This window comes from Gekko japonicus, unplaced genomic scaffold (assembly GCF_001447785.1).
Source record: "Gekko japonicus isolate JY-2015 unplaced genomic scaffold, Gekko_japonicus_V1.1 scaffold826, whole genome shotgun sequence".
NCBI lineage: Eukaryota > Metazoa > Chordata > Lepidosauria > Squamata > Gekkonidae > Gekko > Gekko japonicus.
The window spans coordinates 482,902-499,919 of record NW_015177033.1 but is presented as its reverse complement, the minus strand read 5'-3'; the positions used below and the strand labels follow the sequence as shown (position 1 = coordinate 499,919).

Below are 17,018 nucleotides of genomic sequence, written 5' to 3'. Positions count from 1 at the left end.
AGACAGAGACAGAGACAGAGACAGAGACAGAGACAGAGACAGAGACAGAGACAGAGACAGAGACAGACTGTGTGGAGTTTCAAGCTTAGGCACAACACACAAGGCACACAACCCTATGCATTTATATTGAAGTCCAGTAACACCTAATGTGTGAGGCCAGTGGCATCTTTAAGACCAACTAAGTTTTATTCTGGGTATAAGCTTTCCTGCGCATGCAGATCTGAAGAAGTGTGCATTCCCATGAAAGCTTATACCTTGAATAAAACTTGGTTGGTCTTAAATTGGACTCAAATTTTGTTCTGCTGCTTCAGACCAACAGGGCTACCCCACCTGGATTTACCCTAGAAACTAACAAGAGCTTCAAGGTGCAAGCTTTAGAGAGTCAAAGCTCCCTTGTTGTCAGACACACTAGAGCAGAAGGGGAGATCCCTTGCTAATCTCTAAGGGGCCACTGGCCTCGAATCCAACTGTTCTACTCCAGATCTACATGGCCACCCTCTGAAACCCGATGCCTGGAAGCCTGGATAGCCAGACCTTGGGCAGATCTCGGAAGCTCAGCAGAGTCGGCCCTGACTAGTATTCAGATGGGAGACCACCAAGGAATCCCAGGGTCGTGCTGCGAAGGCAGGCACTGGCAGCTGTGACTCGACGGCACTCTCCCCCACAAGCATGACCGGCACACGTGGTTTCCCATCACGGAATGATGGAGGGGAAAATGATGTTGTAAGTTGCTTTGGATCCCCATTGAGGGAGGAAAACCGAGTATAAATAAATGAATCATGGAAGTTATGTCTGAACAGGAAATCAGCATTGAAGCAGCTCATTAATATAAGTCATGCTGAAATCTGTAGGTCCAGATAAATGGGTTTAGACCTAGAATAGCAAGGACCAAAGGAAGGATCTATAACCTGACTCTAGAACCTTGCATGTTTTTTGAAATGACAATAGTGTTAAAATGATGATAATTGACCTGGATTACTAGAATGGGGAGAATACTAATTCTTGTGATGTATGTATCAAGATTGTTAAAATATTAGAATCCATAGGCACTATGTAGCCACAGCTGAGTGCTTTATCCTGCAACCTGAACACACCTTAGGTTAGAATAAGTCCCATGGAATTCATATAAATCCCATTGATTTTAAGTGCAACATGAGAGTAAATCTTTCTCAATATATACACGTTGTTGTATGAATGAGTGAATGTTGTATGAATGAGTAAAGCACATGCTAGGTTTTCCCAGTGAAATCAAGGACAGTTCAAATTGATTAAGACTGGCTCTGTCACCCCTCCTGTTTGTTCAGATGGATTTTTTCAACAAGTATTTTGTAATCCAATTGGTCGAATTATATATTATTTTAAACATGCTGATAGGTATAATTTTTAAGTATAAGACCACCTGACTTGGTGGTTAGGAGGAACTTCAAATAATTCAAAGGGGCCACCTGCTTTTAAAACAGGATATGATATATATTTTTAAAAAGATAACTTTTTAAAACCTGACTACTGCAAAAAAAAAAAAAGATGAATGTAATTTCAAGGTTGTAGTCTGTATGAGAGTCCAGGGAAAGCTGGATTAATGGCAGGGGCATAACCAGCTTGTAACTGCAAGACCCCTTGAAAATTTTTGGTGCTACCCCCCCCCCCCGTTTGCAAAGAACTGAGAAACCCTCTGGAACTGCCATATCTTTCTTTCTTAAGCGCTAAAAATTGAAATACTTGGGCTCTGATGCCTATTTGGGCTGCAAATCTTACCCACATTTACTTGGGCGTTAGTACTTGTCCCGATCCTGTCTGGGAGGTCCCAGGGAGAGAGACCACGGAGGGCGAAGCAGCGACGCTGGGGCTCCTTCCCTGCCCCCAACTTACCTGAGCAACAGAGGAGGCCTGCAACAATCCCAGAGGCACGACGGCAGGGCAGCAGAAGGAGGCCTGGGGCAGCCCCAGTGGTGCAATGGCAGGGCAGCGAGAGGCAAGCCGTGCCGTGCCGAAGACCAGTGGGGGCCTGCGCCCGACTCAGGACGAGAGGGAGGAGCTGCGGCAGCATTAGGACGGGGCTGCTGGGTGGGCCCGCGACCAGCCGAGGCCCAAGCCCTGGAGGAGAGCAGGCCAGGCTGGAACTGGGCCACCCTCCCCATGCCCAACGCAGGCGGTCCTGGCCGAGCAGGACCTTGGCCTACCTGGGCAGCAATGGAGGCGGGCTCGCCACTCAGTGCAGCTGATGGTCCTAATGGGCATCATGGAGGGAGAAGCAGAAGGGGCAGCTTCAGCGTCCCCAGGTTTATGCGGGGGCGGGGCACCCTGAAAGGGGCAGAGAGGGAGCGAGGAAGGGATAAAAAGGAAGAAGGGAGGTGGCTGGGGAGGAGACAGGATTGGCTTGGGGGAAAGTAGAGAGAGAGGGAGCCCTGCCTGCTGGAGAGAAAGCAAGGAAAGCCGGATCACCCAGGGGGGTGGAGGGATGCTGTAACCCCTCCCAACAGCCCCTTTCTGACGCCTACCTTCCCTCTTCCTTGGGAATCCCCTCCTTGGACTTCACAACCCTTGGTCCCCAACTGGTGAGCCCCAACGGAAGTCACAAGGAGTGGGAAAGGCAGACTAACCCGCAGGCAGGACGGTGACAGGAGGCCAGTCAACGGCTGACCCGAAAAGCCATGACAGTACTATTGGATTTATTGCCAATTATCGCCTGAAAGGACTTGGGCTGTAAAGCTGCAACGTTCTTACTCAGAAGTAAATCCCACAACTATAAGTCTGAGTAAATGTGGTTACACTAGTCCTCTGCCATCCGTGTAGAGGTCCCTGCCTGTCAGGCTCCTTGTACTTTTACACAAAACAATAACATCACTCCTGAATGTCTTGCTTTCATGCGTCTGCTTGCCCAGCTAAAAATGCCCTCTCGGGAAAGTAAGTCTGGGGAGAGATCTGGTTAACTTTTATCTTGGAGGAAGACTTTGTAAAGCTTTGTGCTTGGGAGGGGTTCCCCTCTGCATGCCTCCCCCCCCACCCACCCAGCACGACTTATCACATCTAACCTTGTCTGCTCGGGCATCCGGATCACAAACACATTCAGACGAGCATGTTGGCAAACCCTGACTCCGAAGTCTTTAGAACAGAGTGGTTAGAAGTCATAATTCAGTTCAATAATGCCACTATCAAGTTGATATGATATTGGGAGTCTTAAATTTGACCTAGCAGGTTATAATATAATATATAATATTATAATACAGATTAATTCGGTGGACACCTCCAGAAACTGGCTGCCTGGAGATGGCAACTTGTAATACATAGGTAAATAGGGAGGTTACACCTTTAAGAGTCAATAGGATAGCATCAGCTGTGCTCAATGTATTTTTATAAAATGTAACTGTAGGTTAGCTACTCTGAGGCATGTTTGGTCCAACTTACATAGTAGCAACCCTTGTAGGTGCTTTCTTAAATTTAGGAGACCTGGCCCATATGTAAGTAGATTATGCAGTGGTTTATATTTTCTGTTGTATAAATTATATTATTCATTCTTAGGAGTCATTATCTTTTACAGAAAACCTGAATTATTGTTTACCTGTTAAGAATCTGCTAAGAGACTTACAGTATTGGGTAAGATTGCATGAGACTGTATAAATAAGTGTTCAATGTTGATAAAAAATGATATGAAAAGGTGGTGAAATATTATGTGGTTTATATGTATTTTTTCTACTCCCTCTTCCTTTCTAACATGTTAGAAGGAAGTTAGAAAGGAAGAGGGAGTAGAAAAAATACCTTGAGTGAAACGGTCTATTGAGCGCTGTACCATCAGAAAGAAAAACTTGAGACCAATTTACTTCAAAGAAAACACCTTTAATGATTTATTATTCACTGGATAATTAAAGAAGATATATTTTTCTCTAAGAAGGTTTCGTTATCATATCACAGTTGTTTTTCCTTACAAAGTTCAGCCTGTCCTGTGATCTCTCGTCCTTGACTAATCTCCAGGTGAGGGCTGGAGATCACTCAGAATTAAAACTGCTCTCCAGATGCAGAGATCAGCTCCCCTGGGGAAAACAGCTGCTTTGCAGGATGGACTTGGTGTCATTATACCTTGCTGAGGTTGCTTCCCTCTTGCTTGGGTCCCCACTGCCGAGAAAGACTGTAGTTTTCCTAGGTAAAGGCTACAGGGAGGGTGGAAGAAATGGAAACCTGAAGTCAGAGGGGCAGATAACAGTATGTTGATGGTTGGCTGGGAAGGAAATAGGGTTGCCACCTTGGGGTTGGGAAATTCCTGGAGATTTGAGGGGTGGAGCCTGGAGAGAGTGGGGGTTGAGGAGGGGTGGGACCTCAGACAGGTACAAAGCCATAGACTCTACCCTCCAAACCAGCCATTTCCTCCTGGGGAACCATTGTTACCTAGGCGTAGCAGTTAGCACTTCAGAGCAGGGTCTGCCAGACCCAGGTTCTTGCTGTGGAAGTTGAGTGGGTGATTTCGGACCAGTCACAGACTTTCAGCCTAACCTACCTGACAGGGTTGCTGTGCAGATCAAAAGGAGGAGAGGAGAATGATGTAAGCTGTTTTGGTCTCCACTGTAGAGAAAGACTGTACTTTTTCTCCTGGGGAACCATTGCTGCCAATCTCCAGGTGAGGGCTGGAGATCACTCAGAATTACAACTGCTCTTTAGATGGCAGAGATCAGTTCCCCTGGAGAAAATGGTCATTATACCCTGCTGGGGTCACCACAGCAAATTGACGCTGGGTGCCCAAGGCCAGAGCATCCGCCCAGAGCCTCTTTCTGGAGCTCATTGTATTTATTTCCACACCGGGCCTCATTCTTAGTGTATTCATAAGGCATATTATAAAATTATAAAATTTCATAAGGCATACAGTAAAATAATAGTAAAAATAATTGACATTTTATTATACATTCTGCACAAATATCACTAATTTATTTATACTTCTGTGGTAACACGTTGCCACCAGTAGGGGGCTCAGCATGCTTGGTAAAGCTGTAGCCAGTCATAAAACCTAAATAATCATTTGACAAAACCATGACTGATTATTCTGTGAGAACTGGCAGGTACTATAGCTGCTGTTCACAGAGATAATATTTTAAAGTAATTTGAAGATTTGGTTAGGTTGTATGATTTTCTCTGACAATGTTTTGTATTTTGCAAACATTCACGCATATTAGTGGTCCTGTTTTAAATCACTATATAGGCAGTTTAAACACAGTGATGTGTAAAACTGGCAGCTCCTAATCCAGAAAGAGGACTGGAAAAATCTCATATGCCAAACTATTCACTAACAAAAAACAATAATGAGACCCCTTCAAGATCAGTGGATGGCAAACCTATTGAATAGAGTTTGCTGTTCTTAATGTTTCAGAATGTTAAATGTTACCTACATTTACTATGGTCAATGTTTTGCTTTGAAATAGTCTTGATGTCATTATACAGAGATTTAATTACTAGAATAATATACATTTTTAAAAAGCTAGAAGGCCACAGTCCAAAGCAATGTTAAGAGCACGTTAACCAACGTTGGATTGTGGCCTAAAAGTGTATATAATTAAAACATGTAAGACGCACATCAGGTCAATTGGGGTGGCCCAGAAAATACTGATCCTAATGATAGAGGCTGGTACTGAGACAGAGGGAGGGACCATAAACAAGCCAAAGACATTACACACAGCTGTTGTTTCTCTCCACCAAGTCTACCTTTATGAATCTCTGAGGCAAATTAAGGGGCATACCGATCTATCTTGACTAGCTTCTTTATAAGTTCAATGCCAATACACTAGTATCAAAATGTTTACAGTGGTAAAATATTTTAATATAGGGAAAAGTTTCTATAACCAGTTTTACAAAAAACGAATTATAATCAGTATATTTGACACAGTTTAATGCATTCACATAATCAATATAGTGAGCATTTAGAAAGGAAGGAAGGAGAAGCGAGGTAAACTGTAAATAAGAGATGAGCAATTCAGTAGAGATACAGCATGATTAATAAAGATACTGCAGCTCATATTTATCAATGTAATGTGTGCATTCCAGTCATTCTTACTCTTGGATTCTTTATATACTACACACTGTATACAAAGCAGCTGTTTGCTTTAGTGATAGTTGTCAACTGCTCCTTCTACAACTGTTAAGCATTTGTCTTCCTAGGAGGAAAAAGAATATTTCCCTGTTCAATTGACTGCATCTGATCTGTGTAACCTGCGGCTATATCGATGAGTGTCACAGTACCCAGGTCATCACTACACCATTCGTTGAGCCAACATCTTTTGTGCCCTTAATGCCATTCCATATCATTTTGCCCAGGTTAAGAATGGAAGAAGTGTCTGACTGGTTCAGACCAGTGGTCCATCTAGTCTAGCAACTTATTCACACAGCAGCCAATCAACTACACTAAGATAATGAACGGGACATACGTGTCAATCTCCTGGTGAGGCCTGGATTTCCCCCAAATTACAATTTATCTCCAGACTACACAGATCAATTTCTCTGGAGGAAATGGGAGCTCTGGAGGGTAAACTACAGAACCAAATCCCTGCTGATATCTCTCCCCTCCAAAAACTCCACCTTCTGCCAGCTCCACCTCCAAAGCTCCAGGAACCTCACAAGCAAGAGTTAGCAACCCTAAGGCCTTTACCCTTAATGTTGTTATCTGAATACTGAGTTACCCTTTAGTTACTATGAGTAGTAACCGCTGACGGACCTCTCCTCCACAAACCTTTCTAATTCCTTTTTAAAACTCATGGCCATCCCTACATCCACTGGCAATGAATTCCACAATTTATTTATTCATTTCAATCTCCTTCCTAACTATTCACAACCTGGAGCGTTTCAGTGCTGCGCACTTAGGGTTGGCAACCGGCAAGGAATGGGGGGGGGGGAGGCCCAGCTGATATTGCAACAACATGTCTACATCACTTCCAATGTGACCCGGAAGTGATGTCATCATGCAGCGACATTGGGGCAATGTTCTGGTATTTGGGCAAACGTGATAATGTTACTTCAGGGTCACATCAGAAGTGATGTAGACACTTCATTGAAACACTGACTGAGCTTTGCTCTTTTCCCGGGGATAGGGTTGCCAGGTCCCCACGTCGCTCTGGTGGGGGGATTTGTGGGGTGTTCCGGGGTGGGTGGGGATGGCCCAAAGCCCTGCCCCCAAGAGTGGCCACCCACCCGGCCACCCCCTCCCTTCCCTCCAGCCTGATTTAAAGGGCTTTAGCTGATTGGCAGGGATCACGTGGCCTGCCGACCAGTTGGAGGGCCCTTTAAATCTAGCAGGAGGGAGGTAGAGAGGAGTTGCAGGCCATATGCTTGGCTCACAAAAAAACCCTTTAAAGGGTCTTTTTGTGAGTGGGGTGAGGGTCACAGCGCACACTGCTGGGGGAAATCAGCCCCGTGCACTGTGTCCCCCAACCCACTCACAAAAAGCCCCACTGATTAACTGAAGCCCTTTAAATGGGGCAGGAGGGGAGGAAGAGGGGTGGCTAGCAGTGTTCTCTCTAAGCTGAGTTAATGTGAGCTAGCTCACAGTTTTTTAACCTCCGGCTCACACCTTTTTGTCTTGGCTCAGAAAGGATGGCTCCAGAGCAAACTAATTTATGCAGAAGCCAAATCGCTTGCTCACAACTTTAATGCCAGTAGCTCACAAAGGAGAATTTTTGCTCACAAGACTCCACAGCTTAGAAGGGAGCATTGGTGGCCAGGTGGGTGGTCACTCTTGGGAGCAGAGCTTCCTCCGCCGGCCTGCTGGTTGGGGGCAGACTGAAGCCCCCAGAAGTGGGGGAACCCCTGCCTGGACCTTGGGGCTGGCAACTCTATCTGGGAAAGTCCCTCCCCCACTGGCCAGCTGATTGGCAGTGGGGCAGTGGGCAGTGTTCCCTCTAAGCTGAGTTAGTGTGAGCTAGCTCACAGCTTTTAGCCTCTGGCTCACACATTTTTGGTCTTAGCTCAGGAAGGATGGCTCCAGAGCAAACTAATTTATGCAGTAACTAAATCACTTGCTCACAACTTTAATGCCAGTAGCTCACAAAGTAGAATTTTTGCTCATAAGACTCCACAGCTTAGAGGGAGAATTGGCCATGTGTCCTGGTGGCGGGGGACTCCTGCCTTACCGGGTAGTCTGGAAACCCTATATCCACTGTAACCCTTTTACATTTGAATTCACCAGACTTCCCACACATCTGCTCTGTCCTGTAACATAGTCTTTCATCAATCCTGTTTCTCAAGTGCTTATCGCTGAACAAGTATCTAGAACCTGCGCACAATTGCACTCTAAAGTATATTTGACATGTTAGTATATGTTGCATGTTAGAAAACAAAGTAAAGGAACCTGTAAATAGGAAATGAGGAACTATATCAGGCAGAGGAAGAAAAAAAATATTCTATTGTGAGGGAAAGGCATGAGAGAAAGGTAAGTGTTAAAAAGGTAATTTGTAGAGAGTAGAGACAGATGAACCAATGTGGATATATAGAAGGATTTCTATTACCATATTAAAGCAGCTTTTGAACAACACAGAAAGATGATGAAGATTGGATCGATACCCTGCCCTTAACTACCAAAAGGAGTCTCAGAGTGGCTTACAATCTCCTTTCCCTTCCTCTCTCCACAACAGATACCCTGAGAGGTAGGTGGGGCTGAGAGAACTCTTGAGAGAACCGCTGTTGTGAGAACATCTCATAAAACTTGTGACAGACCCAAGGTCACACCAGCAGCTGCATGTGGAGGAGTGGGGAATCAAGCCCGGTTCTCCCAGATTAGAGTCTGCGCTCCACTGCACCAAACTGGTTCTCAGTCTCAGATTCAGTGTCAACTTTTCTGTTTCATAGTTAGTGCCATGAACATCACACTTCAGAAAGTAACATTGTTATCTGTTCATAATGGAATAGCTTTGAAACATACATGGTACTACAATGGCTCCCCAATGCACTGTAACAGAGAGCATTAATTTACAGAATGCCCCAATGTGGTCCTCATGCGATCTACAGCATCCGCTAATACCTTCCTTGTGCATGCCAAGTGTTTTTAAAAAGTGAGTGGGGCTAGATGAGGTTCCTGCCCAGAAGGGCCTCTGATTAGCCACTGGAAAACTGACGGGCTGTGCAAATTTAAATAATGTCACTTGGGTAGCAGCTGTCAGGACAGTGTTGGTTTTATTTTGTCTCTTGCTCCTTCCCAGTGTATTTTCCAAAATTAGCCTTCTTGTCCTCTGCATTTGGTTTCCTCTGTGTGTGTTTGTGTGTGTGTGGCTCCGCGTCCCATGGCAGCCATTTTGTGGTTGCACCCACTACCCTGTGTCACAATTCCAAAGGTGCCCATGGGCTCAAAAAGATCTCCACCTCATCTTTCATGGGCTTAATGCTGGTGGTACAAATCTTTGTCAGCTGCACATGCAACACTGCCATGGATGAGACCCCAAGCAAGTTGTACTCTAGAATGTCTCTCTCACCACAGATAGGCCATACGTTAGAATGATAGTAGAATTAATTTTCACTTATTTTGTAACCTGAAATTTAATTGTTTCTTTCAGACAGATGACATTCTATAGTCACGGCCTATACACCATTCTAATAATGCAGCTGAGCTGACTGAGGAACAACATTGTTGTGTATTATAGAATGAATCCTACCTTTCTGTTTCTGATGCGGAGCCTTTCCTAGTTTGTTTTTGGGTGCTATATCTTTCCGTTTTTCTGGACTGCCTGTGAAATGACATGCCAAAAAAGAAAGAAAACAAGTATTATAGGAAATATATCACAAAGTTAAAACTGGCTGGTAGATGGAAGACTGAAAACTAGTTTTATGAACAGTTAGTGAATAAAGGCTTTGAGTAAAAGTTGAAGTTCTCACTAAGAGGGAAACAAAAGAATAATTGACTTGATTTGACACGGCTACTACTCATTCTTGATAGGTAAGGAAGTATCACTAAAGTTCTAGAATTCTCTACAGAGCAGATTATCTGTTATTTAAGGTCTAGCAATAAAGAAATTATATAACTTTAAGGTTAAAATCTGTAGGACTGTATTATGCCCACCAGTCAAATTAAATAACATTTTAACTTGTCTGGGAATGTAGAGAATGGAATTTTGAAATGTTTCCCAGTTTTTAATTCATCAACTATCACACAATATAATTTTCATGATTTTTCAGCTAATTCATGAAGAGTTGAAGTACAACTTTTCAATATTTGGGTAAAATATTACAATGTACCTGGACTAATACATTCCAGAGTATATACCACAGAATATACTCAAATTAGCTATAGTTGTCAGACCAATGATAGATATGGATAGTCCTTTACTGCTTTTATAGTGAAATCCAAAGAAAAGTTACTCCAGTCTAAGCCCACTGATTTCTGTTTGGTGGTATATGGCCAGGAACAGCAAAACAAAACAACTGTGAGCTGAAATACCCACAAGTATAAATGTACAAAAAGGCATGTTTAGTCCTGTTCACATAGAAGCAACCCTAGAGGTGCATATTAAAACTTAGGAGACCTAGCCCATAATTCTTTGTTCCTGAGGAAGGACCAGGAGTATGAAACACTATAAACTACCTAGGAAAAGTGTTGGATATCTTCTCTGGACTTGACTGTTTCTCTTCATGGATTGTGTGGATTCATTCCCATATGTAATATTTGTTACTGATATTGCTTATTATATGCTTCTTTTCACTTTATTGAAGTCTCTTTTTGTACATTTATACTTGCGGGTATTTCAGCTCACAGTTGTTTTGTTTTGCTGTTCCTGGCTATATTAGACTGTGTGCTGTATTGTTTGTTGCTTGGTGGTATATGGCATCATAATTTAATCAACACAATGTTATTATGATTTTTCAAGAGACTCCTTGCTGTTGCTCAGATGTGGGGTTGAAATATTCATTTGCATAGACAACACATGATCCACTCTGAAAGAATCTGATGATTTTGGGGGAAATGGAGCAGTTATTCAGTAAACCCTTCGTACTTTCTCTCTGCAAGTTTGCTAGTAGCATGAATTAAGGTTGCATACTCATAATACAGGCCACTAAGAGCCCAGTTTTATGCCACACATCCTTGCTATGCAAGTGGCACAAAGACAACTACATGTCAGCTTGATAATACACTTAAATTTTCAAACTCATCCAATTGCTCAGTAGGTTGCTAACATTCCCGAAGCCCATGAAATTGCTTTTCTGTAGTTATGCTAGTCAGCAGAATTTGAGTCTACACATTACAGACTATTTTTAAGTCTTACTTTTTTCCAGATCACAGGTTCTACAACATGCATTGGTATCCAGAAACAATATTGAAATAACTTTGTCATAGGCCCATTATGATGGTCAGGAACCTGGATATTTTTGATCTGACAATTAGTCAGGTGAAAGCTGGCAACCTTCACCCCACTTTCTTTATTCTCAAGCAAGAACACCCAGGCACACAACTACTCATGAAGAATGCCATGCAGGGTTTGAAAGCTTGCCACACTTATGGAGCCAAAAAAATATTGGTGGCGGTCACACACGCGAGATAACACAGGGGGAAGTGAGGCTATTTCCCCCGGAGTAATTTGACCCACAGTTGCATGATCACACAGTCTTTTGAAGCTGCGGGGGCAGCTCACCACCGCGTGATCAGACTCAACCACGGGTGAGTCAGGTTCCCCCCCCCCATTTGTTCCCGATGCGCTTAAATGGGGAATCGATTAATCACATCTCAGCACTGAGGGCTCCCTATGGAGTTTGCGATGATGAGAAGGGGGGGGGAACAACACCACAGAGTCAGGATGGCCTGATGAGACCATCCTGATGCCATGAGAGCATGCTGGAGCGATCAGACAGGGGAAAGTCCATCTGTGGCCCGTAGGAACCCTTTTGCTACTGGACTTTCCCTGGTGTCTCTGCTTCTGCAGCAGAGCAAAAGGGGTTGCCGACTGGTGCGGGGTGCTTCTCAGATGTTCGCTTCTGATCACGCCCTTTAAATCCACCCGGCATTCACACCTATGGCATGGCTAACTGTGCATGTGATCACAACCACTGTGTGCCTGTTTTATATCCATCAGAGAATTGTGATGTTCTAGGCTATCAAAACAGGAGCTTAACATTGGCATCCTAAGCAGAATTACACCCTTCTGAGACTTTCAATGGACTTAGAAGGGTGTACCTCTGCTTAGGATGTAGGGATGCCAGCTCAGCTACAGGGTTGCCACACTCTTGGCTGGGATGTTGCCTGATGGTCCATTGGGTAACAAAACGAGACATGGTTAGCTATTGCTGATTTATTGTCCTCCAGCTCAGCTCTGTTTTGTTTTACCTTGTTCTACCCCCTTTGGGTTTGAAATATGCCCCAGAACCTTTGTTTGCTGGACATTTAATAGATATCACGAATACAGGAAGTTCTATAGATAATCTCCTTTCTGAACATCTTTACTGGGAATTTAAGGAATACAGTGTATGTGTGATGATACTGCTAAATTACATTACCCCCTTATGTATATTCCCATTTCCCAACAGAAATTTCTGATAGTTTTTCTGGCAGTTGCTTCATAAGCTGTTATACTTAAAGAGATGTTACAGGACAGCAGCCCATAGATAATGACTGCGCATTATAGATGTCTTGGATAAAAGTATGACCAGAGCTAGTCCATGAACTCAAATTAACTCTCCTATGAATTCATCTGCAGATGACAAAATGTTCTGGTACCTGTCCGGAAATGAGGTCCCAGTAAAAAGAATGTAGCTTTACTGGATTCACATGAGCTGAAATGTATGAATATGTATTTTCTAAAATGCATTTAGCATATTTAAAGGAAATGGAAAACCATGTTAAGTAAGCCAGGTATGGTAGAGTATAGAGCTAGGAAAGAATGGCTTTTTACATTGCTCAATATTTTATGTACAGCGAACTTGGAGACAATTTAGCAAGGATACCTCTGTGTTGTTTCCGGAATAGCACTTAGGTGGTTTAAACAGTCTTGTTTTGGAATGCAAGACTCCATCGCTGTTGTTCTTCACAGGTTTTGGAAACATGGAATTGAAATTTGGACAGAATGGATAGAAACAGATAGAAACAAAGAGATGGTCACATGCAGTGAAGATGGAGACATGCAATCAAGTTATCCATATGAATCAAGAACAGTCTGGTGATAAACCATTTTTCTCTTTCCTTTTCAATGTTTCAGAGGATTTTTTTTACAAAAACTATGATAAAAATGGAACAGTTCATAAAGGTTAAGACAGCTACACATTTCACTGTAGTTAGTAACAGTGTCAGAATTACTGCTTTGTTTTTCCAGCTAATATAATTTATCCTGTACTTTGAAATGAATGGGATTTTGCAGTAGTATTTGGCAGACTTGGGGTTGTATAAACAAACCTTTTTGAAAGTTACTTTATGGTGTCTTACATTGTACTTCATATGTAGTTGTATCTCAGGTAAATTTACAAATTTAAAATGCACCAAAACAGCCTGGTTTCTGATTTTTTCACTACCTCCATCAGCAGAAATTTAGGTTAAAAATAGGTCCCCATATTTCCTCCACATATCAACTGCATGTATAAAACCACAATACTGAGCTTTGTAATTGGCCAGGGCTCCTTGATGTATGTGTTTACTATGTGCTTTCAGACATGTAAATGCCTTTATACGTCACAGAATATAGATGGCTGACACATAGCAGAAATGGAAAATCAACTTTGCTATGTTATGTGAAGTGACTCTCATTGTAAAATCAAAAGATCAATGAATGCATTTTTCTAAATTAGTTTCTTAGCTTGAGCCATTGCCAGCAGTTTCCCATTTGGGGGACATATTTGGCCAAGTATCATAGAGGTGTTTGCAAACGATTTCACATTAATTTGGCAAAAGCTGTTCCTTAAATGTAGACATTCCTGACTCTAAGGGTCAATGATTAATTGGAGAGGGATATCATGATATTTTGATCTAACTGAATAAACTGGAACAGAGTCTTCAAATTTTTAAGACTCTTTTAGAATTGGTTCAGCAAAAATGTTTACCTATTCAATACCTTGTTAGAACAGAAGACATCATATACTACATGTCTCTTTTTCCTTACTTCTTCTGTGAGAGAATTCTCTTAATCAGACACTAGCTATCTATGTGAGAGATTTGGTCAAAAAAGAGGGCAAAAAGCCCTATCTACTATCATGATAAGTAATCTAAAGATGTAACAGCAACTGACTGAAGTAAGTATAACGCAGACGGGACTTCAATTTGTCTATGATATTCAGATTAACAGATTAACATGTACAGATTTTAATGACATTGTAAATACATTAGCAGCTGACTGAAGCAAAGAAAACAGTTTTATTTATTGTATGAATTCTATCTCCTCATTTCCCTAGTTCAACATTCTGCTATTTATTTTGTGATATGAGAAACCTTCAAGGCAAGCAAAGGGTGAAGAAACTGTAGCCTGCTGAAAGCCTGACATGAAACTTTATTGTTTGTGCATAAGATGAATGTGAAACTTTCTCCATTTCTCAGTTGTGGATTTGGTGGATCTATTATCTACTGATAAATAGGAAAGGGAAAGCAGATGGCAGAGCAGCAGCAAATAGAAAGAAATCAGGAATAACTAGAGGTCTCAGTTAATTATGGTCATGGGCTACCAATTTAAATAGCATCTAGACCAAAAAGGATGGATGAAATTCCTATATACAAAACCATTAAGACTGACGCAAATCCAAGAACACACATTCAAGGCTAAGCTTGAGGATAAAAATATTTTCACAGTTGGTGTTTGTATGTGTTAATAATTGCAATACTTTTCCAGTTATCATATTTTAGAGCTTTGGAAGCTCCATGCTTCTGGTATAAGTACAAACTTACAGTGCCATCCTAACCAGAGTTATACCCACCTAAGACTATTGAAGTTAATGGACTTAGAAGCATATAACTCTGCTTCATATGACACTGTTAATGTACTAGATTCAAGACCTATTAAAAATGATTGCAATGATAGCTTTGTTAACTATTTAATTGCCAATGATAACAAAGGGATTTGAATTAACAGGCTTAGATTTAAACCACTGGCACATGGAGGTGGAACAGGTACACTGCTTATCAATAGAAATCCAGAAGTATATGGATGACAGGCCTTAGCCAGGTGCTAGGTACTTGCTAACTGGATACTGGTAATGGCTGAGAAAGCAAAACAAATATCAAAATAGGAACATTCTGCTCATACATTTAAACCACAGTTGGTTTTACCAGACTAGGATAGATTAGCTGGCTGTCAAGAATCAGAACCTTATAGTAAGAAGGAGTCTCTATGATTACCTGACCTAAAGCAGGTAATGAACTAGGGTTAAAAGTGTCTTTCCAGGCTTCTTGTAAAATTCCATGGAACAGGCCCCTCAGTCTCCTCAAACTACTAGCTGCATGGTTCAAATACATATAGTGTTTGGGAATTCCCACCACCCCACTATTTAATCTTTTATTTTTCTGTATCTTAAACCCATTGGCCACAATCCATTATTGAGGTCAGAGCTCTATGATTTCAATGGACCTAAGCACACTTAACTCTGTGTTCGATTGTGGCCAGTTTCTTGTGGTGTTGGTGAATAGGATAGACCAGAGTTCTGACTCTCTTCTATCATTCAAACATATCCTGCCCCCTTAATCTTCTTTTCTCTAAGGAAAATATGGAAGTTTCATCAGCCTTTGTGGAAATGATTTCTAATCAGGGTAAAATATTGTGAAACATGAACCTATACTTTTGCCTATTTTAGGTTTTTTAAACAATCTTTCATAGAGTTACAAGATTTGTTCATGTTTGTATTGAAATAAGTGGGAATGCTGTCCAGGTGTGGCATACACTAAGCAAGAAGGGTAGGAAATCTAGATATTTTAAGTTACAGTTCAGTAGCTCAGTTAGTATGTTCAGCTGCAAGAATCAGACATTACGAAATATACACAGGACATAGAACATGATGCTCATATTTGAAGAACAAGATGGCACCAAGATTCAAATAAAAATTACAATACATTATAAAATAAAAATGCCAATGAAAGACGTTTACTTATATCTTATTTGGCTGATCAGCATATAAAGAGAATCCAAAGCACTGGCGTAGTTCACCTGTCTCCAGTATTTTTATTTTGGAAAGGGTTAAGTGTGCCGATTACACAAAATATGCTATCCCATGATTCAAATAACACAAGCTACACTTCAGCTCACAGTTTGGCAAATTTGAACCCATCGCCTTAAATGAATTTCACATTACCCTTTTAAAATCTTGGGGAATTTCAGACAGCCCATATATTCCAGTACAGGAATGTTCCTTAACGGTTTCTACCGGAATATATTTTCACTTTCAGACAGAAACACTTCTGTCCTGTTCAGGAAATGTGGCTGAAGCGTTTTACCTGTAAACTGCTTCCAAGCGGTCTTCAAATTCTTGTACCATTTCTGAAGCGCGATTTCCCGCCCTTTATTGCCCACATGGGCGATCGCCGTCTTTTTTTTAACATTCATTTTAGAGCACTATAGCGCTATAACGCAACACCAAAACAGCCCTATAGCAACCCCATTGGAATGCCTGGACTCCACTGGGATACATGAGATGGCTACATCTGCCACCTGGAAACAAGTACCCCATTGGATACAGGCTTCAAGCGGGAGATCAGGGCATCAGTGATTGGTGAGATAGATGTTGCTAACCCTTCCATGCCCAAAGATGAGTCAGGGGAAGGTGATGGGTTGCAACAAGGTAGTTATGGAGACCATGTCTAATAGATCAGTAGCCTCTCACACAGTCACACAAAACCACTGTAACCAGACAAGCCTACCACTTACCAACTTCAACCCACAAAGATAAGGGGATTGCCTCCCTGCCCTTTATACCTGACCCAGCTCTGTGCCAGTCACTTCCCAGCCAATCGCCTCTTGGCATGGATGGGTGCACATCAGGCTGGGTTAGCAACATCTATCTCACCAATCACTGATGCCCTGATCTCCCGCTTGAAGCCTGTATCCAATGGGGTACTTGTTTCCAGGTGGCAGATGTAGCCATCTCATATATCCCAATGG

The 17,018-nt window shown here is 42.1% G+C and overlaps 1 protein-coding gene across 1 annotated transcript in view; it reads right to left on the bottom strand.

The window, feature by feature from the left end:
• The window catches only part of RIMS1 (regulating synaptic membrane exocytosis 1), a 517,496-nt gene that overhangs the window by 126,935 nt on the left and 373,543 nt on the right, over positions 1–17,018 (bottom strand). Inside the window, exon 25 of the mRNA XM_015427952.1 lies at positions 9,618–9,689. Coding sequence (XP_015283438.1) covers positions 9,618–9,689 — 72 coding nt within the window. The remainder of the gene's footprint in view (positions 1–9,617; positions 9,690–17,018) is intronic.